Source organism: Phaenicophaeus curvirostris, chromosome 3 (assembly GCF_032191515.1).
Source record: "Phaenicophaeus curvirostris isolate KB17595 chromosome 3, BPBGC_Pcur_1.0, whole genome shotgun sequence".
NCBI classification, from domain to species: Eukaryota; Metazoa; Chordata; class Aves; order Cuculiformes; family Cuculidae; genus Phaenicophaeus; species Phaenicophaeus curvirostris.
Genome location: NC_091394.1, coordinates 33,328,637 through 33,355,669, shown reverse-complemented (window position 1 = coordinate 33,355,669; position 27,033 = coordinate 33,328,637). Strand labels below are relative to the sequence as shown.

At 41.4% G+C, this 27,033-nt stretch overlaps 1 protein-coding gene across 1 annotated transcript; it reads right to left on the bottom strand.

The window, feature by feature from the left end:
- On the bottom strand, positions 1 to 26,196 carry LY86 (lymphocyte antigen 86). Its single transcript, XM_069853605.1, has 5 exons — positions 25,958 to 26,196; positions 11,891 to 11,977; positions 10,304 to 10,432; positions 3,300 to 3,352; positions 1 to 721 (listed from the first exon to the last, which is right to left on the bottom strand). The coding sequence occupies exons 1-5, from the start codon at positions 26,076 to 26,078 to the stop codon at positions 626 to 628; spliced, it is 486 nt and encodes a 161-aa protein (XP_069709706.1). The 5' UTR covers positions 26,079 to 26,196; the 3' UTR covers positions 1 to 625.
- Positions 26,197 to 27,033: the final 837 nt, after the last annotated feature.

Below are 27,033 nucleotides of genomic sequence, written 5' to 3'. Positions count from 1 at the left end.
TTGTTCTTTAATTATGAATTTATTGAGAAGCAAGAAGGGCACTTAACTTAGATACAGAATAACTCACATCACTTGAAAGACATTAGATAACAAAAAATTCCATGTAGACACCAGAAGTCTTGAGTGTCATGAATGCAATGACAGAGCATGGATCACAGCCAAATGGGCATTTTAATCCTAGTTGTTCTCTGTTCTGTGGTTATCACAAAATCTGTACTAGTAGAGGCTCCAGACAGGTCCCAGGGGAAATGTCGTGTGCTCTAACTGCATGATACATATGAAAGTCTTCTTTAGCCTGCGTTAGAAATGGGTACCTGCATAACTTCAAAAAAAATGCTTAGGCTCTTGCCTGTTCTGCCTCATTCTATTTTCATCCTAAGATGAGCATGTTAGTATCAGATAATTTCTACTTCCAGCTGTACAAAAGTGGGCTACAGTGTGCATTTAGAGATAAAATTACCACTAGAGGGTTTAGTGACTTCTTGAAAATAGTGAATTATAAAGAGGAATAGCATTAGAACTACCATGTAGGGGTTACTTCCTTCAGAATCATTGTGGCATGCAAGCAGCTCACTTTGTTTGCACAGCTTTGGTAGTCTGTAGCTTTCATGAAGTTCGTTTGTTGCTAATAATAATCTGAATAATATTTTACAGTAAAATCAACACAAGCGACAGTGGCATGATCTTCGTTAGTCAGCTTTACTGAAACAGTGTAATCTCCCTGTATGAAAGAAACATGAAGTGAGAGATTAGCCTGTAAGTCGTATATAACTGCTTCTGTTTCTATGAGGGAGTCCTCTTCCTAGAAACAGAATAACACTTTTCTCATCAAGTTCCTCCAAAATCTTTCCTGTCCAAATACGATTCAGAGCTGGTAAAGGACTTGCCTATGTTTTCTGCCAAAATACTCTCATCAGACATATCAATGTTGACAGCATAATTTTGAAATTAAAACAGTGCAAGGAGAAAAGAATTGTTTTGATGTATAAAAATTCCTTTCAGATCTGTGTAACTTCTCATGTTTCTTATGAGCAAGCACAGTATGGGCTGTGCTGTTTAGTAACTGGAAAGGAAGAGGTGCTCTGTTGTCTGGCACTTCCCTTCCCCGGACCTTGTTATTTAGTGTGTACGCTGTTATTGATATGAATTTTTATAAAAGAGAGTAACTTGGGGAATGTGTGTGTATGGATGACCAAATCTGTGAGGAATTCCTATATAATAAAACAAGAGGTAGTTTATTTTCAAATCATACAGTTAAAACTGCTAATAATTCAGCCTTCAGGGAGAACTTGTCATTGTAGTGCAAACAGTCTTATCCTTAAAGAAGCCGTTGGTATTTTGTATGGGTTAAAACTGCTATTTCCAGACACTTGGAGAAGAAGAAACGCTGGGCAGGGGAGGTGATAAGGCTCATTTAATAGATTTGGAGGAAGAGGTTAACTAGATTTAATTCACTCTAGATTGCTGGTACTGTAGGATTTCTTTCTGTTGGTTTGGTTTGGTTTTTTTTTACCTCTGGAGTATGGAGGGGAGCAAATCCCAGGGTAGGAAAGCCTGGCAACAGTCACTTTTTAGCCTTAAGCCATAGAAAGTTCTTGCCCTGCTCAGGTTGTGGAGTAGAATGAGACACAGCTAGAATGAGTCAGGCTTCTTGGCATGTGCCTTTTACCACGGGATTTTTAAAGCAATAACTGACCTGTGTCCTCACAGAGAGGTTCAAGCTAAGTATAATTTCCAAATTTAGAGAGAGACCCAAAGGCAACGTGCTCATGAGAATACAGCCTTGTTATAATTGCAGTGCAGACTGTGCAAATGTCCTTTGGGCTGCTCAGATGAGTCTGTTCTTTGTAATGAGAAGGTGACAATTTCTTCACAGATTAGCTCCTTGCCGGCATGGAAGGATGGCATTATTTGTCTGATTGATTAATTAATGGAAAAGGCTTATTCTATTTCTCACCAGCATGTTAATTCTCCAAAAGCTTATAGTTTTCATTCATGTGAGGGAGTTTATAATAACTCATTTCCACTGCTCATTGATGATTAGATTTTTTCTTCCTTCTCCAGAATAATTACTTGCTCATGGGTAAAAATTCTTATTAAAAGAAGATTGTGAATGGTCTTAGAATTTCTGGCCCTAAATTCACAAATTTGCCCAAAACTCGAGTTTTAGTGGTCTGTGTGGATGTGTCTAGGGCTTCGTCTTGGTCTAAAGACCTGTTATTCATTTTGTCTAGAGCCTTTGCTACAGAAGTGTGATAGTAAAGCTGCTCCTGGAGCAGAATGTTGACTGCTATGACCTTAAGCACTCCAGTGTGAGAGAACAAAAGGCATTGCTCAGCATCTATAGGTGTAGCCTTTAGGGAAGCAGGCTGGTAATAGTGGAATAACAGCCTGCATAAGGGGGCCTGTGAAAACCTTGTAAAATGAAGGTTGTAGTTGCTGCTTTCACCAAAGGAAGATACAGGCATATGAGATGGCGGACATACTGTGGAGGTTTGATCCTCCCAAAGCCAGCCATCCCTGTTATCACCTCTGCAGGTCTTGGGAAGCCTGACTCTCTCATGCCCTCATTTAGTATCTCTGTTCTGATCCTGTTTTCTCCTTTTCCTGCACGTGGACCAGTCCAGTGTTTAGCAGGCCCCAGACCTCATCTCTGAGGCTGTGACACAGGTTTTATGTCTGCTGCTGAAGAATTGAAAGCTCGTGCTGTGCTTTTCTCTGTGAATAAATCTAAGGTGTGTTTGACTGACCACCTAAACTGTGTGCTTTTTGCTGTGATCCTTTTTTCAGCACAGTCTCATTCAGATGCTTTGATGATCCACATCTTGCCTTCTCTTCTTCAACCTAGCCTCTTCATGTATGTGGCTAAAATTCCTTTGTTACTTACTGGTAAAATGTAGATTCATGTTGTGCCTAGTTAAGAGACACTGTGATGCAGGAATGAGCTGTTTTGCAGCCTTACTCTCTTATGACCTCCTTGGAGCCACTTCTCTTGTTGCCATTTTAAGAGTAATAGATGCGGACCTTACTAAAGAACTGGCTGACTGCATGACTTAATGCTGGTAGAGGGGATCTGATGTTGTAAGAAAACCTGTCTGTCTCTGGATAATGATGGTTCTCTAATGCCTTAAGCAAAGCCATTTAATTTCTTATTGCAAAGGATTAGTCATGTAAACACTATCAGTTCCAGAGTGCCAGGTGAGGGAGCTTGGATTATGCTGATGATATTGCTGGTAGTCCTCTGATCATACCTCAGCCAAGAAGCTCTTCTGCTTAGGAGCACAGTGGTGACAACTTACCTGTGGGATTTCTGCGATTCCCAGTGTGACTGGTCCTTCATAGTAGAATTGTTCTGGAAAGCAAAAATGGTTATGAGTGGTTAGACATGCAGCACATGAAAGAAATAAGCAGCTGATTGTAGAAGCTTTTTTTGTAATAGCTCTTCAAAGTACTCGAGTGACAAGTGTTATGGAATTGCAAAGTGCTCTATGCAGTCGTGCAACAGCTCTCCTGAGAAATGTGTGCTGCTGTATGGGGAAGGCAGAGCAGAACCTGGGCTCAAGGATGACCTGCAGTGCCTGTTTGAGTGGAGGGGGGAGGCGGGTGGGGGGGTGTCTTTGCACAACAGTGGGTGTTCCTGTGTCAACATACATCCTGCAAATAGGAAATGAAAGGAGGAAAGGGTTGCTAGACATAAATCTTTTAGCATTATCTGTTAAACACCTGCAGTTGCAATAGCTGAACTACACTGTTGTGGTAAGTTTAAGAAAAACCTATATGAGCTGAGTGTTTCTGTAGGTGTGGACTTCTAACTGCTTGCTGAATATGACCTTAAAGTAATGTGTCTATCTTGCTGCTGAAGGATTCTTCATCAAGAAGTTACATGATGTGCTAAATCCACCAGAAGTTGTTCTGGTGACTGGAACAGAGCCCAGGAGTTCACTTTCCAGTCCTCATCTGTCTAATTGGGAGGCACGCTTGCTCTTTGCAGTTGAAGAAAGGGCAACTTTGGCACTAATGGACAGAATTAGCAAGTTCTTCTGCAGTTCCTCCTACTTTTTCATAGCTTACTGGGCCAAACTGTGCAGACTTGACTGAAAATAACATTTGTAGATGTTTCAGTATTTCAGAATTTCTTGCACAACTTGCCCTCCACGAGTTGTGGAAAAGTCTAAGAACTGTTTAAGGATTCTCTTTCGTAGGTGTCATGAAATATTCTTTACTTTGACAGTGACAGAGGAGTAAGTGTTTCATCATATGTATATGACTATCTGCTAGCATCTTGATGCTTGTTACTTCTTTAGAGTTGTTTCAGTCCAGTCTCACTGTGCTGGTTTAAACTGTTTTGTGTGAAGGGTTGGACAAAAAGTTTATGTAGTACAGTCCATCCCATCGTGCAGTAGATATCTGACTTGGAAAGAGTGCACAGAAGGTCTTCCCCACACATTCTATGAAATGTTAGTCAATGGCTTGTAACAAACTTATATGAAAGAATCGCAACTATAAGATAAACTAGGAAAAGAGTAGGAGAAACCTGAGACATCACCAATGTTCTACACCTTTGTACTAATGAGGAGTTTGTTAAACATAATTCCCTTATCCTGAGAGGTGGAGAAGATGCAGAACTTCCCAGTGCTGCCCTGATACACCTAATACCAAAACAGATAATAGAATAAGTAGGTTTTGGCTTATCACTCTCAAACTGATCAGCTGTGCTGCAGCACTTACACCATACTCACTCCCTTCTGCATCCTTGGCTACTTCACCTGGACACTAAGAAGTCTCTTCTTTTTCAAAGAGCAGTCACAATTGCTGCTTGCTTCTGTGCATGAACAAGAGCTCTGGAGTCTGACACATCTCTACTGAAGGGAGTGGTGACTCAAGAATTTTAAAAATACAGTACAGCCCACTTCTCATTTCACAGCTTTGGTAGAGTCTAACTGGGAGTTAAAGGCACTGCTGACAGCATTACTTGGATGATGAGTGACTGCCTTGGAACTTGAGCTGTATGTGTTTTGATGTACGCTAATCCATATTGTGAGCTGCCCCCCAGGGTGATGTGGACCCATGCAATAGGGCGGCTCATGGTTTGTGTGTCTTTTTGTTCAGAAAAGAGCCTTGTTTGACTCTCATTCAACCAGCTCTGAGCCTAGTAAATCTTGGATGACAGCAGAAGAGAGTGGAGAGGAAACTGGGCTGTGAACAATCACCATTTCCCAAAGTTCTCCACAGGGACATGGAAATTCCTCTATCACGTGACTCTAGGGCCTCACCTCAGATGTCAGAAAACCATCCAAAATCCGGCTGCAGCACTCAAACTCTGCAAAGCCTGTATTTTAAAATGAAGTAGGAGTTATCAGGCCATAAATTTCCCTATGAAATGATGGCAATGCTAATTACTCCTTCAGTGTAGGTAGAAGCTATTTCCTCCCCCCTGCCTTCCTTTGCTGTGACAAAGCCTTGATTGCATCAGAGCTGCATGAATGCAGTCTTATGTTATGGCTCTGCTTCAGCCCTCTCTGAGAAGTTTTCCATGATTGTTCTCATTTGCGGTAGTTATGCCTTTGCTCAGTGATCAATGGAGTCACTCTCATGGGCTGTACTGCCTTTTAGGGAGACTCAAACTGTGGATCTAGGTGCTGTGTGTCCAGTTTGAGGTCCATGTTTACTGCTTTGTGCTTCAGCATTGCCTTTATTTAGCTCTTTCTATCTAGGAGTCTTGCAGTGGTTCAGAGCTATTAATCATACGGAGCTACTAGAGAGAGTCCAGTGAATTGTCACTGAGATGATCAAGGAACTGGAACATCTCTCCAGTGAGGAGAGGCTGAGAAAGCTGGAACTGTTCAGCCTGGAGAACAGTAAGATTAGGGGAGGGCACATCAATATAAACAAATATCTGAAGGGTAGATGTTAAGAGGTCAGAGCCAGACTCTTTCTGGTGATGCCTAGTGACAGGAGAAGAGGCAGTGGGTGCAAACTGAATCACAGGAGTGTTTCTCCTGAGCATTAGGAAAGACTTTTTTTTTTTTTTTTTTTCTGTGAGGGTAACTGACCTTTGGCAGATGTTGCCCAGAGAGGTGGTGGAGTCTCCATCCTTGGATATATTCAAAAAAACCTACCTGGACATGACAACCTGCTCTAGGTGGCTCTGCTTAAGCAGAGTTTACTTCCAACTTCAACCATTCTGTGGTTTTGTAACCAGCACTCTAGAAAACTCTCGTGACCTTCCTTGCTTCTCCAATGGGCAGAAAAAGGGCTATGATGTTTTGAAAATGTCTCCCAATAGGAAAGCAAGGGCAGCTTTAAAATTTAGTTAGCTGAGACTGTGACCTGCCAGGAAATAATATGGAACCATGGATCTGCTGAATTTTATCATTCACAGTCACTTCAGACCATGGCAACCTCTTCAGTGCCTGTGCTGGCTGGATCGGGCTTTTCAATGTTCCTCTCACATGAGTATTTCTGCTGTAATTCCAGAAGTGTAAACATCTTCCAAGGCTTTAAGGACTGTAGTTTATCACAGCATCCTTCATATACATTTTTCTCCATAAATTCACATGTTTTTTGCATTCCTCCATTGAAAGAGGATGAACACATCTGCTGCAGTAAGTATAACTGTCACAAACACTGAGCCTTCCTCATTGAAAGAATTCTGTGGTCTTTCTTGAGCAAGCCCAGATGTAGTTGCAAAAATGTACAAACACTGGTAACACCATAAATTGAGAGTGCATTTTTCCAATTAAAAATTCCCCTTTTTCTTTATTGGTCTGCTGGTAAATTATAGTATCTGTCATGCATGCTGTCATCAGTGATGCGCTGAGTCTACCTTCCATGTTCAGTCCTTTTTCTTAAAGGCTTATCTGAAGGTGACTTCTGTAGAGCATCCTGGACAATATTTCTAATTCACCTCTGATTCAAGGTGATACTATTGTGCTTGTTGTTGCAGCTTCTCACTGTTGTTTCTACCAAAAGTAACTTAGTCCTTTTCCCTGCCAGTGAGCGGGCCTCTAGCAGTTTCCACAGCTTTTAAATATGTAGGAACTTCCTGAGGATTACTTCAAGTTACTAGTTATTTATCATGAAGATTCCTCTCATTCCTGACAAAACACCTATAACGAAATTCTCACTCCTCTTTCTCGAATCTTCCTTGCACTGAAAATCTTTAAACATTCTCACACTCTTGTACTATATAAAGGCCCTGTACATCTGCACCCACCTCTTCCTTTTTCTGTTTTAAATCTTTTTAGAACTTAAATGATCTGTGTTGGAGCTCTTCTAGGACACGGTCTTGTACCCATGCAACCGACACACAACTTCTGTGAGTTTTAAGGATGCAAGAATGATGCAAATAACTGCCAGCTATAGATGCATATTTTAGTGAGAAAAATGTATACAAATCCATAGCTGGGTGAGAAACATCTACTCTCTCTGCTGGGGAGGAGAATGTGAAATGAAGGAGCTAAGAATGATAGCGTTGCATACCAGCCTAAAGACCTAGATTTGTGGTGCAGTTGCTTCCTCAGATACATGTACCCAAACAGTTATTGTGATGCCCAGTTCTGTAACTAATGTGATGTTCTCTACTTCTATTCACAAATACTAATTTAGAAACTTGCTGAAGAGGTGATAATATAAAGAATGGGGTTCCAAAGATAGGTGCGGTTTCTGTATGGTTTGGGAGTGTACACAAGAAATTGTGCAAGTTCTCTGATGGAGCCTTTATCAGTTGGGACTGAAAGAGGAACTGTGGAGGGTACAACTATATTTTATCAGGAAGTTTTGTTTAAGCCTGCAAGTTGTGGTTGGCACATTGCTAAATATCACTCTGTTAGGTCTTTTTTCTCTGATTTCAGTGGTTGCATTAGGAAATGTGTTAAATCTTAGGCAAGTATTTACTTAGGAGGAAATGGGAAATAACCAGCACTTTCTACTAAAAAAGAGGAAGAGCTTAGTTCATGTTCTGCTACAAAGAATTTAGCATGTTTTGTTGCTGCTATTGTTCTTAAATGGAAAACGATACATTTCCTTGCAGCCTTTGTGCTAGCAACTTCACAACAATCATATGGCTAGAAAACAAGAGATCTCGGAATCCTATTTAGAAGTCCCAGTGAGCAGTGCCAGGTGTGGTCTTTGCTTAACATAAACAGCAGTTACTATATGATTGTGATGAACATGAAACCTATGGCTATATAAAGTCTACTAAAGTATTTCTAGTCATGGTAATAGCATAATAGGAGAGAAAAACACACCACCAAACACCCAAGACTGCCACATCTGGCTCCTAAGTCTCTTTTCCTTGTAACTTCTGCTCTGCTGTTCCACATGAGCAAATAGAGCAAAAAAGCCTGTAGCAGAACTACATTCTATCTCATTTTGTATGAGGGAGGAACAGGCAATTTTTTGCCTCCTTGTGGAAGGCAAGAAAATCCTGTGTGGAACTATAGTTAAACTCAAGTCATGTCTAGCTAGATGTTGGAAATGTTGACCATATAACAGGGAAAAAGTGACTGCATGAAAATCTTCAGTTGAAAGGGCTATCTGCTCCTCTGTGCATTCGTTAGGCAGCATACTTGGCCACTCACAATGTTGTCCTTTCTGCACAGGTATTAGGTCAGATTCAGAGTGTGCTAATGTGGTAAATTATGACTCTGCTGAATTGCATTGCCTCACATTGGTCTTCAGCTCAATTCTGTGTCCTAAAACATGGGCTAGAATCAAATGTCATCTAATTAAGAAATACCACATTTTCAGTTTGAACCTAAGTCTGAGAAAGTTCACTTGTTTCCCACTGTGACTTAATTACTAAATAAAACTAGCTACTGAACAAGAGGGTTTGTGTTAAAAAGTGTGTGGCAGAGGTTCTTGCACTAACTTGGGGTTACTTCTAAATGATGATATATAGTATTATTTATACAACCAGCTATGGTTTTATATCATAATGTACTTCAATTAGTAGAAACCTGATTAGTAGAAATCATCTGTCAGTTTAAGACTAAGGGACTTGGAAACCCCAGGAGATTTTGACGTTGTGGCTTAGTGCATGAATAGCAGTTTGTGCTCAGCTCAGGAGAGAGTCCTTAATGTATTCTCTAAAGGATGTTATTTAGTACATTGTCAGAATAAGATCTGTGGGTGGGTTTTCCGCCCTTGTAGTTCAATACACAATTGAAGAAACCTCTGAATTTATTTTTTTTTGTCTACCTGGCTTACAGGATTTGCACAACTGGTTGCTCATGCAGCATTTCTCTGTTATTTTTCGTGATACTTCTATGCTGTGTGAAATATCTTAGTAATTTTCCAGGGCCTGTCTTAGCAGTAGTGCATGGTCTTTAAACTTATAGCCCTTGCACATGAATTACTGCAGCACTATTAGGATTGAGGCACAAGTGAATGGAAGGAAAGCAGAGCTTTTGAAACTAACTGATGCTCTAACATCTCTGAAACTTCCCTGCAGCTTTGCCTGTTTATTTTAAAATCAGTCTGAGAAATGTTCATGATGTAAGATGGATTTCAGAACAACCATTTAAGATACATGGATATTACCATCCAGAGGCATGACCATTGTTCTTCTGGCCATAGCCTGGCTAGCTTTGCACTACCTGGCTTCAGCTGAGGTACCCAGACTCACTTGGGACCAAAGATGTCTGCTTTCTGGGGGCAGCTAATGCCACTGTAAACCAACTAGTGCAAATCTGCATCAGCTGGCAATTTGACTGACATGAACTGAAATCATCTGACTGCCACGTAGGCATGTGTTGAGCAGAAACAAGATGCAAACCATAGATGGTATTAAATAGAATCTTGTTCCAAATATCCTTATTCAAGCATAATTTCTCTTAAAGTGAGTTAGGAACTGGTATTAAGGACAGGAAGTGTTACTTGCTTAACAGTGAAGAACATGTTCAGAATGGCTTGTTTGTTTGCTCAACCATTTCTTTTACAGAACTGGCCTTTATTTTTGTCATACTTCTTGCTCACATGTCAACCACATGCCTATAAATAGGAATTATGAACCTCTCTGCTGTTGAATTGAGGTCACATTACCACAGTTATTTTTTATGGACTGGAAATCCCATGTGCATGCAATATTCTGTGATTAAAAGAAAAACAAGCAAACAGGTTAGGGGAAAAAGCAGGCTTTGAAATTAAAACATCTCTGTCCTACTGTTTTTCTGTCATCCATTAACATGCTGTTGAAGTAAACAGAACATTATGATGTATTGGTGTGTTCAACAGCACAGTGGGTGCATCCTGCTTGGAGTTTTCAGTAGCCATCAAACTCTTAGAGAGCTATCTGATTTACCTCCTTTCTTCTTTCCACAGAAAATAAGAGTGGAATGACCCGGCTCACAAATCGTCTCCGAGTAGGTTAAGATGGTCTTCCCATTCATGATCAGGTTAGCCTTGAGGTATAGTTCCTTAATGCTGTGTCCTACACACAAACCAGAAGTAAAGCTCAGAGAAAGTGCAAGTATAAACAGGCTTATTACTTTATTTTTTAAAATAATTCCATTTTCCCCCTGCTGTCTAAGCTGTTGAATATTAGTATTTTCTCTTCACTGAGAACAGATATGTAGAAACCCATGCTTCAGGAATATGTCTGTAAGTCCCTTAAGGTATGTAAGATAAAGGACATAATAGCATATATCTTTATTGTTAAATAAACTATCCCTGCGACCATACTCTGGCTCTGAGGCCAACTGACATAGTAAAACTTGTGTCCATACAGTTAAACATTCTGTCCTGCTGTCCCTAGAAAGGCACCATCTCTAATGGGGCCCTGGGAGCAGCCTGTAGCCTATACCTGCTGCCCAGGGAAAGAGCAGCTGGCCCAAGCCAAAGCTGTGCCAGGAACCAGCATAGCAGCTTGGCAGTGCTGGAAGGTTGCCTGCTTGTACCTGTCTTGCTAACATACATAAAGTCAGCAGTGCTACTGGATTTAGGGAGGTCTTGTATTCTGAGCTGTTGGAGAAGTATTTCCAAATGCCTGTAATGTGATTTTGCAGACTTGTTTAACTTTGCAGCCACCTGGAAACTGATGCTCCCCAGGCAAAAGGGCAGAATGTCTCACAGGAGGGAAACCTTTGTATGCAAGGAAGCATTCCCAGCTGCTGAAAGACACTCAACATATACGTATTTTCAGCACCAGGAACATATAGCAGTGCTCTCACGTCTGTGCTCTGGTAGAAGAGGCTCTAGGTGAGCTTAAGATAACAAGGTTGTAAGAAGGTGGCTCTCCTATGCAAGGGTCACAAAGCATGCTATAGCTAATATTAACTTGTGCACCCAGACCATTAGCTCAAGTGCAGTTCTGCTTTTGACCTTTTGTTGCTGGTCGGTCAAGTATAATAATTAAGAAGGGTATAGTTTCAGCCAGTACAGGTGGTGAGCTGATGACATGACTGTGTTGCCTCATGTTAGCACTTCCTCAGCACTCCCCAGCATCCTTCTCTGCATGCCCAGGAGGGGCAGAGAGATATCCCCACCTTCAGTCTCCTCCCTGCAAGGGTCAGGCTTGGCAATGTGACAAGCGCTGCTGGTGCTGACACAAGTGTGTGTGCTACAGCTGTCTCATTCAACAAGAGTCTCCCCAGAAGACTTAGCTATGAAGAACAGCTCTAGAGCAGCCCCCGTCTTGGCTATCAATATGTATATATGAAGAGTAGGAGAGGAACAGGAGCTGAGGGATCATTGGTCCTACTTAGTGTGACATATATGGTCTGAACTGATAACAGAACTGACGTTTCTGTATCCCTATACAGGTTTTGAAATTTCTCAGAAATGAAGCCCATTCATATTTCATAGAAGGTTGTCACCTTTGGTTGCTTCTTAATACCAGGACTCATATGAATTACTCGTTTATGACATGAGAACATAGCAATTCACTTACTTAAGACAATTGCACTTCTGATGTTAAAGGTGCGGGTCATGACATCAGGACAATGGTCAATGCTCAAAGCAAAATCTTGCTGGGGATCTGTTTGGAGACAGAAAGAAGTGGGTAACAAGTAATTTTAATACACACATTGTGTAGAATAAAACAATAAAATACAGAAGAGTTAAAAAACAGATTACGTATTCTTTAGAAATTCTTCAAGATGTGCTCAAAGCTCCCATACCCTTCATTTAAGGGCTGCTCCTGTCCTTCCTGCCACATCAATAAGAAGCACATTCGGATAATAGCTTATTTGTGGCTAAAACCTACTGTCGGGGAAAGTGAGCCAAGTTCAAGGGAAGTAAGCTCCCCACAGTGGTGAGTAGTCAATGCTCTTTCAACAGTGAAGATTTAGCACAGCTGTTCTTTCCAGGCTACGTGCATTGCTATTCCTTCCTGAGCACAGATGAGCAATTGGTTACGAGATGATGGTTTTTAGTTAATTTGTATGACAAGATGGGTAAGTGAAGCTGATTGGGAAACTGAACCCTGAATTGGGATGAAAAGACCAAAAATGAAAAGAAAACTGTATGGCTGGGATCCTGCTGTATTTCATCCTGCGTCCATCATTATGTGGTGTTTCTAACCCAGGAAATATTGTTTGTTTCTCCATGTTTCTCTCTGGTAGACTTCAGCAGAGCTGGGGTCGAAGGAAGCCCTACAGTTAATGACTAACATGAACATGGCTCTTACCAGTTCTTGCAGTACCTCTTTCTCTTCGTGATGCTCCAAAACTCTGGTACAAACATAATTCCTTTCTCCACACTTTCACTTTCTTCCTTTCTGGCCTCTGTGAGACTCCATGCTAAGCCTGAAGGCTTGCCAACATATCACACTCTGGTGACAGCCGGCGGCAACGACTGACAGTTCAGCTGCCACAACCAACGGCATGTGCAAGGGTTTTCCAGAACTGTGGCTGGAGGTGAAAAATTTAGCCAGTTTGGAAGCATATGGTCTTAAACCTCAAGTCCTATTTTAGGCATAGGTTTGTCCCTCATGGTGGCTTTCCAGCCAGCCTATGCATCCAGCTTCCTTCTCTGTGGAAACCAGAGAAGGGACTGCAGCACATGCAGCAGCAGTTGTAGGCTCCTTGGTTTACATAGAGCTGCTGGTGACAAAATACAGACTTCAGAATTTAATTCTTATCTAAATTATTGTTGCTTGAGGTAATGTTCTCACTGAATTGAAAATAATGGGTTGGGAGAATTTTCTTTTCATGTTGTGGCTGAGATGGTGTCTCCATAGTCTGAACCTATTTTTGCAGCAGTGCCCCACAGCTGTAGCAGCTGTTAAGGACCAAGCCTGGGTAACCAAAGCCTGATTGTATAGAGGGGAGTAGGAGATGAATGAAAGTGCTGGGAGGAGCTTTTGGCTCTGCAAGCACATGGATTGTCAATGTGGTCCAAAAGGAGCTCCTGAGTCCTAAGTTCTGGTACGTTAAAATAACTGTTTAAAGGAGAGAGATGAAAGTCACTGGTATTTCCCACATCTCTGTGTCCCTGTGCTTATTTTTGTCCTCCACAGATTAAAGCAGTCTCTGCAATTGCATGATCTGCTTGGGACAAACAGTTTGTGCCTGGAGTTATTTATCAGCTCAAGTCTGACAAGAGTCAGAGGGTTTTCTCTCCTCTTTTACCGTATTCCTGTCAGTTCTTGCATTATTAGTGCTGCTTCAGAAGCTGTTGCAGACAGGTAACTTCTCTCCAGGACCGTTAATGCCTGCTTCCCCTTTGGTCTTTACCATCTCTCTGGGTTTGGTTTCCGCTTTCCTCTGGGCTTTTGCAAGGATCACTCTCATTTCTGTTTTCTGTGTGGTGCGATGATAACCTTCAGGAAGCAGTTGCTCAGATTCAGAGCAACTTTGGCATTGATGCCTACAGACAGTGCTGGTTGTCAAATGACTAAAATTTTCACCTCTAATTTCCAGAGGGAGCTAGGGTCAAAAGTGGTACTGCAACATATGCAATGCTCCTCTTTTCTCAAAGAGACTAGGCTGTGCTTTAGTCAATCAATTAAAGGTATTAGGGATTTGAACTTTTAGTTCAAAATTCCTTATCAATAACTGTTTAGATGGTAAGGGAATGTTCATGTTCAGTGAACTAGACTTCAGGGTTGTTTTAGTTTGAATGTCTCATGCCTGTGTATTTTTTTGCTCTGGTTTGAGCTCTTTTGCCAGATGATATATTTCATAGTGTGTTGTAGCCACGGGTATCTTCTACTGCACTGCTAGTGATGCAGCATAGGACTCTGGAGAACTGTCATCTGGTCCCCAGGCAGGAAGACAGTGGAAGTACTTACATGAGAAATTCCAGCACAATTTATGAATTAGAGCACTTGGATTTTCTGTTGTTACTCTGTTGCTGAAAAATATAAACTTTTCCACTGGCACCCAATTAATTTTCTGGCACATGGAAATTCAGGCTATGACTTTGCAATCCAACATCTTAGATACTGGAGTGTGCATGAGGACCTTCTGCTGAAATCAATTGAAAGGATGACTGTGTTGCTAAAGCTATGGTGCTAGGAAGTCTGGAATCCAAGACGCGTAGGCAGAAAGGTTGCTGCTGAAAGGAGATTAAAGAAAATAGTTTTAACCATTTGATAAATGAAGATGCCTGTGAATTTAGCTGTGCTCCTTGAACTATGGTATCATGCCATGTCCCTCTTTCTTTACATGTTGAGGAGTCCCTTGTGTGGCAAAGGCAACTTGAGGCAATTGCCATTTTTGTATTTCATCTCAGATGCACAACTGTGAGTCACTGTGTGTCTCTTATGGAGGTTTAATACTTATTCTTCCTTGTTTGCCTTAATCTGAAGTGAGCTGGTTAGACCGAAAAAAATACATGTTATGTCTTTCACATGTGCAGAGCAATAACATTTACCATCAAACCTCTGAAATACGTGGGGCTGCCCTTCAGCCTTTCACTTTTCTGCAACATTTGATAGTGCACAGTACTGTATGTTCCCAGACTTCCCTCCACCCACTCCCTTCAATCTGCTCCCTCTTCCATAATTAAAACTAGAAACTCTTAAACTGATTGCTGAGTATTTCCTTTCTAGTTCAGCTTTGATATGTTACCAACACTTAAAACATTGCTGGAGATTTTGCAAACACATTGAGGTTTATCAATGAAAATCTGCTTATTGGTGGGGAAAAAGTCATGGGTTTTGTGTCTCTGTGTATCTACCTAAGAAGGGTTTGGGCTGCAACATATTTGCAACTTGCATGAATGTGCTAGGGCACAGGATTTTGTCCAAAGTTTCTCTCTAAGCATTTCTAAATCTTTCAGGCAACTTCCCTGAGAAAGATGCAAGTCTTTGGCTTTTGTAAACAATCAATGCACTATAAGACCTCTTAGGCCACTTATTTCAACTTGACGCTGTGTCTAGTGCTGAGCTCTCAACTGTATCTAGCACTGAATGTAGTAACCTTCTAGGCAGAAGGTTAATTGGTAAATTAGCTAAGACGCATTCACAGTGGTGTATCTATATGACTCTCCTGGCTGCAAGCCTTGTACCTGTGATGGAGATAATAAACCCAGCAACAGGGACAACAGAAGGGAACACGCTTTCATGCCTCTGTTCTTGCAATTGTGGGGCCACCAGCTTACATTCCTGCTGAACATGGGTGTGCGCCAAGCCACAGGGATGTGAGCTGGTGCTGCCCTTACCTCCCATGTGTCTGTTTAGCCTCCTGTGCTCTGGGTGGTGATCCCCAGCAGAAAGATGAAACAGACAACTGAGAAAGATAATGTGCTAACCCGCTATAGCTATGTCCCTCAGAGTCTGAGCTGCTAGATGACTAGCTGGGCAAAATGCATGGCCAGATGGGAAGCACCTGTTCCAGAAATTTTGCTGGACTGTTATTGTACAATAGCCTCTGTCTTTTATTCTTCTCTCTCCCCCCCATCTTTTTAACTACCTTCTGCAGGCTTTACTGTCATCTGAATCTACATTAAAATCACATTGTTTCCAAATGAGCATGAAAATTGGTGTTACAAGTGAATAAGAGCAAGAAGCTGGCAAGCTTTGCTTCTAAGAGTCCACATCTGTAAGTTTTGCAGTGGTGAGAAGGCTATTGGTAAGCTACTGGTGTTTCAGTATAACCCATTTTAGGAGCAGATAGGCCACATCATCAAAAGACATAGCTGCGCTTCGCTAGGGTCATACAAGGACAGATCAGTGCTAGAGGAGCTGGGAATTAGCACAAGGAAGAAACATATTTAGTAATTGCCCAACAGTGCTCACCTTCAAAGTTCTTAATAAAATGAAATAATTAGTCCTTATAACATTCAAGGTGATGAAAGGAAAGGGAAAGAATGAGGAACTGTTTGAGATCTCAGACTTTATGTATTCACTCAACATTTTCCCTTTAATGTCTATTTAAATTAATTAACTTGAATGCTCAAGGTTATATTTGACACTGGAATCTACTTACAAGGTACTGAAGAAGAAGCATCAGCTGAATTAGCAGCTCTGCAGTTGCACCTAGATTTCCCTAAGCACCTTCAGTTTAATGAACTCCCCTTTAGGCCTGCCTTCCTTATGCCACTGCCATGTCCAGACACGGCTGGGAGAAGCAGACTTACCCTCCGTTCAGAGGGGAGAACTAAAAATTTTAAGAGTCATGTTAGCTGTGGCTAGTTTGTCATGAAGATGTTTCATCCCAAGATGCTCTTCTCAGACACGACCAGTGCTGGGCTTTTGCCTAGTTTAGACAGGAACTCTGGCCTCCTTTGCAGAAGTCATGGAATGTTGTATCTCATGTACCTTTCTGGCTTGCTTAGGCAACATGGAAGTGAAGAAATAGGGAGGATTACAGTTCATGTATCCTTAGTGTCCTGGGGGTACAGACTGTGGGAATTCCCCTTTGCAAATAGTGCTATTGGCTTGTGATCTCAGAGGTCTGCTTAATCCTAAAGCTCTTGTAGGTGGGTAGTGGAGTGAAGAACTAGTTCCTTTATAATAAAACTTACATGGCTATAGAGGGAACTCTGAAGATTTGGTTTCAATATTATCCATAAGCTAAAAATCCCTGGAACGCTACAGAAAGAAACTTAAAAGATAGTTAAGAAAAAGTGTTTATGCAATTTCCACTCCTCACTCAAGAACACTGAACGCTGGTAATGCAAAGAGTCATTATGTACAGTTTAGTTAGACTGAAGCACAGGCATTACTGGCCTGTGTTTATGGACCTAGTTTTGGAGCAAGGCAATTCCAATGTCTTACAAAATTGGTTTAAATAAAGGATGAAGGCTTTATCTCCTACTATTTAAAATAAAACTCATTGTTCATTCTTACTGAGGTCTAAATCTGCAATTATTCATAAACAATAGCTCAGAAAATGGGTATTCTCTCCAAACCTGTTTCTGGGGCACTGACTGCAATAGTAGTAGCATTTGTGGTTTGAAAAACAGATGTGGGATGGAGTGCTCAGCCCATGAGCAAAGGGCTTGAATTGTGTCAGATGGAGAAGAGAGGCAGAGATTTGCCTGGTGCCAAGTAGAGGTCACTCAGATGCCACCTGTGGCCATGGAACTGCTGGTGGCCTGGGCAAGGAGTTGTCCGGTATGATGAGCTGGAGGGAAGCCCCTGCATAAATGGCAAGTGTGAGGAGCTCTCTGCAGCTGGAGGGCTGTGGGGATGAGGGTTTCACCAGCATGCATAAAGCAGCCTTGCCAAAGACTTGACCCTGCCTTTTCCTGTCAGAACCACCTTTCTGGACAGTGGGCTTGTTAAAGCTATTTGTCAGGGCTCAAGGGGAGGCCCGGTGTCTGAAGGTTCATGGAGATTTTCCTTCCTTTTCCCAGCAGCAGTATTTAAAAAATGGGATGTCTGTGCTTTGTGTGGTATGACAAAGCTTTGTCTAAACCCGTTCGAGAAGACAAAGCTGAAAGATGCCAGCTTTGAGAAATAGCACATACAGCTCTGTATTTGTATTTGAGAATCCCGATTTGTCCTAGTTAGCTTGAGAGAGAAAGGGAGGCAGAGCAGGCTTCAGCTACAGCAGTATAACAAGAAAATGCTGTATTAATTTGGGCCCAGTAGGGAATGTATTAAAGAGAGAAAGTCTTTGTTCTTCTGTTCTGTTGGTGCGAAAACACCATGCGCTGCACGAGTAAGATGCATACAGTAACTGCCTGTATTCCTAATCAGATCTGTCTCTTCTCTCTACATGTGTTTTTTTTTAAACATTCTTTATACTGCTCTACTTGAGACAGAGAACTCTGGACATCAGTGCTTGCCAGTATGACTGGGGATTCACAACAGACTTGCAGACTTGTTTCAGAAATAGAAACAAACATTACTAGAAGCTGCCCTGCTGTTAGACACATGCCATGCTCTGGGATAGCAGGCTTTACTGCTGATTATACAGAACAGTAATCAGCAGCATATAAATGGGCTAAATGTTCCCATTTTCCCAGGATGGGTTGAAATGCACCACAGGAGCATGGCAGTAAGCTATACTTAGAATGGCGTGCTTTCTCTGCTCAGGAAACTAGCAGGGTTCCTGCCTGCCCCATCACCACTGGATCATTTGACAGGAGCCATCCATCTTCAGGTGAAGAGGAAACTGGTGCATTGAATTAATTTCTGGTAGCTTTTGGGGTCCTAGACTTTGGCAACTGGAAGGTCTTCTGAGTCTAAAAGCAGCATTTGGGACAGATCACAGGTTTTATATTCGATACATGGTGATTCTGTATGGGATATTCAGGTATCTTGTCCCTAATGGCCACTGTTCCTCCCTAGTTTTAGGTTGCCATAAGCCTCCTTGAAGTTGGTGCAAGGACACCAACACACAATAATGCTTAAGTCCTTTTTTTATTTTTCTGAGGTACATTAATTTTTCTTAGATTATTCTCGATATTTTTCCTGATAGATGTTAAATTACTGTGAGAACCTGATCTGCTTCTGTTTGCTTTGTTAAACTGTAAGCATTGTGGGTTTCAGAACTATTTTGAGGCCTTGATAACAGCTTTATAAGAGATGGTGTGGCATTGCCAAGAGAGTCTAGCAATGCTTCATATGCTTACACAGAAAGCTTTACGTGGGGGCACTTTGGAACAACTATGGTTTGTTCTTGCTCCTGACTTGCTGCAGTGAATGTGCCTTTTGATAATGTCAACTTTATGTAATACAGGAAGCTAATCTCAAATTTTCATCATACTATTACCACAGCTGTGACTCACCCATTTAGTATATTAGACCTCTCCCTTCACAGAGACTCACATTTAGCATGCAGTGATGAATGTAAGTTCTGCCTTGACCACAGTACTTTTTGACTGTAATGCAACGTGCAGTTTTCTAGGTAGGTCTTTCCTATTTGTTTCGGAAGGGGAGAACACCTTTTCCTATGGCTTGCTTCGCAAGCTGTTACCCTTCCTGCTTGTGACTCCTTAGTGACTCGGTGGCTACAACATCCAAAGACATGGCAGAAGTCAGTAGGTGGAAAGTGTGTCTGCTAGTTTAGATTTAGCAGCTGGAGATAAGCCGGAGGGGCTGCCACACGTAAACAACCTGCTTTTGCGGTCTATGATGCAGGATCTTCATTGATTTGGTGAACAAATAGATACTGTGAAGAAACTTCTGAGAACTAAATTGGATGGGAAAATTTAAAGCAAGGTGGGAAAAAATCAGCTGAGGTTAATTTTCTCTACTACTTGTCTCAGTGAACGCATTAATATTGATTTTGCTAAATGGTTCAAAGTCTAGATGCTGAACATAATGTTTTTGCTAGAGTACCTTGGAGGTATGAAATGATCTCCTACTCCTCTTTACCATTTACATTTTAAAACTTACTAAATACTCTCTCCTCTATGAAAGAAGAGGTGAGATTAATTCAGAACCACCTTAAGAGGTTAGATAGGAAAAGAAAGATTTAATCCTCTCCAATGAAGTGGGGAATGTATCAGATAAGGTTAGTTTTAATTCATGGAGGGACCAAGGCTTGAAAAGAAGACTTGTATGTGTGCTCATATCTATGCTACCTTGGTTCTAGTGATAGCTTCAGTTTGTCAGGATCCGGCACCAGAAATATACATGTCAACAACTGACCTTTCCCCTGGAATAAGTAAACTATACCAGATGAGTATAGCAGCAAGGCTGTGACACTAAGGTAGCTTGGACAGAACAAAAAAAACCAAACAAAAAATATTTTCAAGTGAGATTCTTAAGTTCTTTGATTGCTTGCCCATTAGCGATCTATGCAACAAAAGATCAGAGGGGAGTTGGTGTCATGTGGCTTTAAATAATTTAGAAGCAGAAGCAATTGCTGGAGACTGCTTGAGGGAAATAAATAAATAAGTCCAGAGGAGCATCTGGTTCAATGTGTCTGCCAAAAAAAAAAAAGGAAGACTAATGGAAAAAGAACCTTCTTTTCCTAAGAGTCTAGAAGAACATTTGTTCAGAAGATGCACAAGGTGAGAATATTTTTGCAGAATTTTCTTTGCCAGCTGAAGCTATTGGATTACTTATACCCTTTAACTAAAGGATGTAAACATGTGGCCAGGGAGGAAAAAGGATTACTAGAATTAGTTGACACAAAAAACAAAGTGATGTGCTGTAAAATTAGTGCTACAATGATGACAATTTAACAGGTTTGTTTACAAGTTGTTATTGCTGATTGAGCAGGGATGGGTGCTGCAGCTCTATTTTTGGAAAAGGAAAAAGAGGATGTTAAGAGGAATAGTAAAATTTGATCTCTCACTATGTAAGAGAAAAGATATGATGGGCTGACTGTGTGAGGAAGACCCTAGCAAGACTGAAACTATTCAGCATAGACAGAGAAACCAGCACAAAGTGGTAAACGTTGAATCACTAGGTTGGAAAAGACCTCTTGCAACATCTAGTCCAACCATTCCTATCTGCACTAAACCATGTCCCCGAGCACTTCATCTACCCATCTTTTAAATACCTCCAGGGATGGTGATTCAAACACCTCCTTGGGCAGCCTGCACCAGTGCCCGATAACCCTTTCCGTGACAAATTTTTTCCTGATACCCGGTCTGAACCTCCCCTGGTGCAGCTTGAGACCATTCCCTCCTGTCCTATCACCTGTCAACTGGGAGAAGAAGCCAGCACCTTCCTCTCTACAACCTCCTTTCAGGTAGTTGTAGAGAGCAATAAAGTCTCCCCTCAGCCTCCTCTTCTCAAGGCTAAACAGCCTCAGCTCCCTCAGCAGCTCCTCATAAGACTTGTTCTCCAGCTCCTTCACCAGCTTAGTTGCTTTTCTCTGGACACGCTCCAGACCCTCAATATCTTTCTTTTAGAGAGGGACCCAGAACTGAACACAGGATTCGAGGTGCAGTCTCACCACTACAGGGGGAGAATAACCTCCCTGGACCTGCTGGTCACACTGTTTCTGATACAAGCCAAGATGCCATTGGCTTTCTTGACCACCTGGGCCACTGCTGGCTCATGTTCAGTCGGCTGACAACCAACACCCCCCAAGTCCTTCTCCTCCAGGCAGCTTTCTAGCCAGACTTCTCCTAGTCTGTAGCACTGTACAAGGTTGTTGTGCCTCAAGTGTAGGACCCAGCACTATTTGAAAAGACCAGATTCTACATGTGAGTAACCCTGTTGACTTCAAGGGGCCATTTTCACAGAGATCTGAACTTTCAAGTTTAAAGAAAAGCCATATGAATGAAAGTTTAACTGTAAATGCAATTTAATGCAAGCTTTTTCTGAAGTAGGCAGCGCTGCTTTCTTCTACTGTACCAGCGTTGGGCAAGAAAAAAACCTTTATAGAAAGGTTGAAGCATGACATAGAGCAATACAAGTAGTCGTGGAGCTCAGTGGATGTAAGTTCGGTATGACTTTGCTCAATTTAGGAAGAGGCACTGGCATGTAAAAATAATTATCTAGGTGACCAAAGGTCCTTGCTTCTTTATCTAGCAGAAGACATTAATTAAAGCAAATGTTTATGTGTATCCCTAAATATGTTTTATTATTTTTAGATTTGTAGACATGCAGATATAAAACTTGTGAAGAAGGGTGTAGCCAGGTTGAAATAAATAGTGATCGGTTGCTGCTTCTCCTGAATCTTCAGTTAATGACTATTAAGCTTGCTTCAGGTGGAAAAAGAAGAAAAATCACACAGTCAAACATGAACTGGGAAATGTGTTTGTTGGTGTTAGTAAAAAAATCCCCGGTGGTCTGAACAGTGTTTCACAAAGCCCAGGGAATATCTCTCAAGATGTCATCTTCCAATACTACTACTTAGACTCTCCTGAAGATCTTGCTGAAATTAGTTGTTTACTCTGGTGCACAGAAAGCAAAGTCTTTAATGGTTGATGCTCTTCAGGCCCTTTCTAAGAATGATCTGCCTTACCAGTAACCTTTTCTGCACTATGAAGAAATCTAGAATTTCGGACAGCAGGCAGCTCCCAGGTCCTAATCTAAACGTAGAGCTTTATTAATCATAAAGCATACTGGTCTGGGTTTGCTGGCTGAAACAAAACCAGGCATTCTGAAAACATTCAATGATTCTATGAAATACTGATTTGTTGATGTAGGCCCAACAAACATTTCAAGAAAGAGCTGTAAAAATAGTTAGAAAATGTTTTTAATGCATTTAGAGCAGCCACCACCTGCTTTATCCTGTGAAGAGAGCCCCATTTGAACACTACGTTGTAAAAATGTTTTCATGGCTAATTAAGACGGGCTGGCTTACGTTAATGGTCTGGAAGCAGGTGTTGGTAGAGGTGTTGAAGAGCTTATTTTGTAGTCTCTCTGCATTGCACTTTGCACTCTAAGGTGGGTGACTGACACTCAAATAGCACTGGAATCCGCTCGAGGCACTTTGCTACCATTGCCTTCCCACCTTTCCCTTCCCAGACAATTGCCTTTTAAAATGTAGCTGGAAAGATCAAAAGTGTTATTACTGTAAAAATTGCTGTGAAATTAAAAGGGATAGGAATCAGCCATTTGTGTAGCAGGTTCTTTTCATGTCTCTGCATGACTTGCCAATTATGGTTCTCTTTTTCTCAGTTAGAGATATTAACCTGTGCTGCTTTTATCTCAGGATCCCTGCCCAGGTTTCTAAAGTGATTTGTGGTCATTTGAGATCTTCCTTCATTTTTGTCACTTGTTCTTGGGAGGAACAGTGGCGATGATGGGAAATGTCTTGCTATTTACAGACTGTCTCGGTGTTGTGTCTGTTGTGGTTACATAGAGGAGGCAGCACACTGCCTATGTACTTTCCTTTTAGACCATCCGTCTCTCAGCCCGAGTTTCTTGCTACAGACTTGCTGTTGAGAGTTTTTTTGTCCAATTTCTTTTAAATTACTTCTTTTTACTAGTGCATGTTATTGATCAATGGGGTTTTGTCCAGCCATTTTTTTTTGATATATCCTTGGGGGTCCTGTTTGCTGAACATTTAGTCTGACATGGCTGGGTGGGAATGGGGATCCTTTTAAAGGATCCAGAGCATGGAGTGAGTCTGGAGGCTTGATGCATGCCTGTATCTTATGTGCTATAGGGGCAGGATGCAACTCGAGCAAATACTTGCAACAGGGAATTGGGACTTGCTGTGTTTTCTCTGCCTGTCTTCTTTCAGTTATCCACCTAAGCTTCTCTGCTACGTTTATCACAGTTTATATTAGCTCATATTTTTTACTTCAGTCAGATTTTTACTGCATTATAGGAGAGAATCTGATAAACTGCAAGGTGAAATGAACACTTAGCTCATTTTTAAATGCTCAGACTGAACTCTATTAATCTGTTGATAGAGGGCATTCAGCTCCAGAAATAAAATTGTGAAGTACTTTTTGCTAAACTTCTCTCAACTTCCTTAAATTCAACTTGATTCAATCCTGATTCACTGCGTTTATAGTAACAGAAATAGAGGTGAAATCCAGACCCTCTTGAGGCCAACAGGGAATCCTTTACCCAAGATTTCATACAGGATACCTCACTGTGGCAACTGTATCCCCAAAATATGTCATCTTCTGGCATGTTCAGTGGAGCAGAATGTAGCATGAGGATTTCTCAGGCTGGAGGGACAAGTGGGGCAGTCTTCCCCTGAAACAGCTAAAACGTATGGGCAATTGCCTGGCATTGCCTCTGTGCTTGCTGTCATTACAAAGATGTCATAAGAAGGTTTGTTGGGAAAGGGTCTTGTCAAACGTAGGCACTAGCATGTCTCTTCCCTCCTGGGATTAGAACAATAGGCAGGTCATAGCTAAAGAACGAAGTCATGTCCTGCTAATTTACTTGTGATTTACAGTGAAATGAAGTGGGGACAAATCTGCTGTCCTGAAAGAGTGATCAGCACCTTTGGCACTGTTGTGAGCTTGCCAGTTATCTCAGTAAGAGCAGTGCGTTCTCTGAAGGGAATGAAGACCAGTGTATTCAGATTTATCCTTCCCAGCTGTAGATTTTTGATCCCAGCCCAAACACTTTGTATTTTTCTGCTTTATGCAAGCTACCAGACAATGACCTGGATCAGCACAGATGGACACGGTGCAACCTGGTTTGATGCTACAGTTGTGGTAACCTCTGGAAGGAGGCAGGGCAGAACACTGTGACAGCAGGTGGGAATGTTGCTACAACTGAATCTTCTAAGCTCTAAGGGAATGAGGAATCAGGCTTAAAACAAGGAATCTAATTTAATTCTTGTATTGTTTCCATGTCTGTGTAATCTTCTCATCTCCCATAACTGTGCCCAGGAGAACAAAAAACCACTCTCAGTGTTCAGACCTGACCTTTATGATCTCTGGCTTGTGCTTCTCAAGCTGTGAATTCCTCCTAAATGAATGTACCTCTTACCTTTCTGTGTGTGGCAAGCCAAAATAAGTGACACAGACCCTCTAAACAAATGCATTTTGTTAGCTAGGCCAGTGGAGTGCATATTAACAAGCAATGTCTGACTGACACGTGCCCAGCAGACAAATTTAATCGTCATGTGCATTGACTTAACTATAGCCTGTGCCTCTGTGTCAAGGCATCTCATGCTAACCGAGACCTGCTGAGGGAACAGAATTCACTTACACAATGAATCCTTACTAAAATAAAGGTACAACCAAAGCTTGCATTCAATATCTAATTAAATATTTTCCTAATGCAGTTAAAACATTTATGATATGTGAAGCCTGACTTTAGTCTCTTGGGAACAGGCCAGTGAAGAATAACATCACAAATATTTATTTACTTCTCTTGTCCCTCACTGGCTTTATTTTAATGGGTGTGCAAAACCACATGAAAGCTACAGGGGAGAAAAAGCCCCCCAGGAAACCTTTTGTATTAGGATGAATTGGAAAAACAAACTCTAGAGTGCTCATTTGCCATGACTCTCTTTTCACATCACGGGTGGAAAATGAATGAGGCATCTGTGAATCTAATTCCCTTTGTCCCAGTTGTAAAGCAGATCAGCACAATAGGAGAGGCACAAGGCCAGCAAAGCAAGAGGTGAAAAGCAAGGCACCGTTCAGTGAATTCATTTTCAGTCATTCCAGTGCTGCTTGCTCCTTTGGTTCTCTACAGATCTAAAGAACAAACAAAACCTACTATCCGTGGGAAATGGCTCTGTTAAATGCTGCTGCTGAAGTTTCCATAAACAGGGTGGCAATGGCAGAGAACACGAATCCTTCCCACTGTCACACTCATCACCACAGCCTTGCCACAGGTAAGGAAAACAGAAGATGAATGCATTGAAGCGTCTATGTTATCCCAGGGGTAAAAAAGATAAAGATCTAGAGTCTTCTTTTTTTTAACTTAACTTCAAGATAAAAATCCTACTCATCTCTTTCATGCTGAACTGGATTTTTGACAGCTGTTTATTATTCTGAATTAGGTTACATTATTTCCTCTTTATTATCTTTTATCTAAATACAATTAGATTTGTGTGTGTATCAACCAAGCTGGATACATCTGAAAGACTAAAAATATTCTAGTTGCAAAACCCAGTGCTGGTTTGGGAGTGTAACCCTTCCAATCATTGCCTGGCTCATAAGTCTCTCTCACTGAATAAGAACAACTTCGCTGCCCAGCTAAAAGGAAAATGGAAATTTAAAAAAATCTCACCACAGCTTTTGTAATATATTTCCAAGTTGTCCTCTTTGCAGACTGTGTGCATAGGCCATTCTCTGCTGTCATTGACCTGAAGCAGGACTAAGATGAGAAGAAGAACATTCAATGTCTTCATAGTGGTGGTGGTAATTTGCAGGTTTACCTCTCTCTCACTTGCTGACCCTCTGTTCCTTCCTTTTTCCAAGGGAGTTTAAGTACTACATTCATGCCTGCAGAAGGGCTAAGTGAGCCAATGAAGCCTTAGTTTGCCACAACGTGGTATAAACAAGGGGCTAATCAGAATTGGAGGGTGCTGTTTCCGTGTGCTTAACACTTCTGCTTTCTGTTTCATGTTAGCTTAGTGACAAATAAGTTAATCACACCTACACACTGCATAGCATAGCCCTGCCTTGCTGCCTGCTGGAACAATGCTGTTTAGTTTTTATATTGCTGCCAGTTTCTCCTCTTGAAGTCAAAGCATTTGGGTCAAGACTTCAGATAAGCTTATTTAGTCCCTCTGGCTAGAAAACACTGCAATCCAAATTGCCCCATTTTAGCCACGCAAAGTCAGAACAAATTTTGCAAGGCTGACAGTTTGGTTTCTATGTTCTTAGTAACAAATCTGTCTGCTGAAGGGAAGGAAAGTGTGTCTGATGAAGCTGACAGCAAAAACACAAGCCTTGAAACTTTTAGAAAGTAATCCTCTCTGCTTAACTATGCTAAATACTGCATTCATGTTCACTTTGTTCAATGGTTCTTAGGAATGTACTATTTAACAGTATATCCAATCATAGAGACCTAGACTCAATTTTTTTCCTTCTGTCTGGTTCTTTAACTGCCTACTAGTGACACTGTGCACTTGTTATTCATGCTAGATTTTTTTAAAGCTGTGCTTTATGAAAAATATAATGGCTGTGGCAAATAGCAGGGAATGATCTGTATGGAAAGGAGGGACTGGTATCTCCAGGAAACTTCTTTAATTCAGTTTAAGATCCAGGGCCGGAATAGAATTTCAAACTGCAGTTGCCAAAAATGTCTTTCCTGGACAGAGCACTAACTGGAAAAAAGCTGCAAGCTAAATTCAGTCCTAA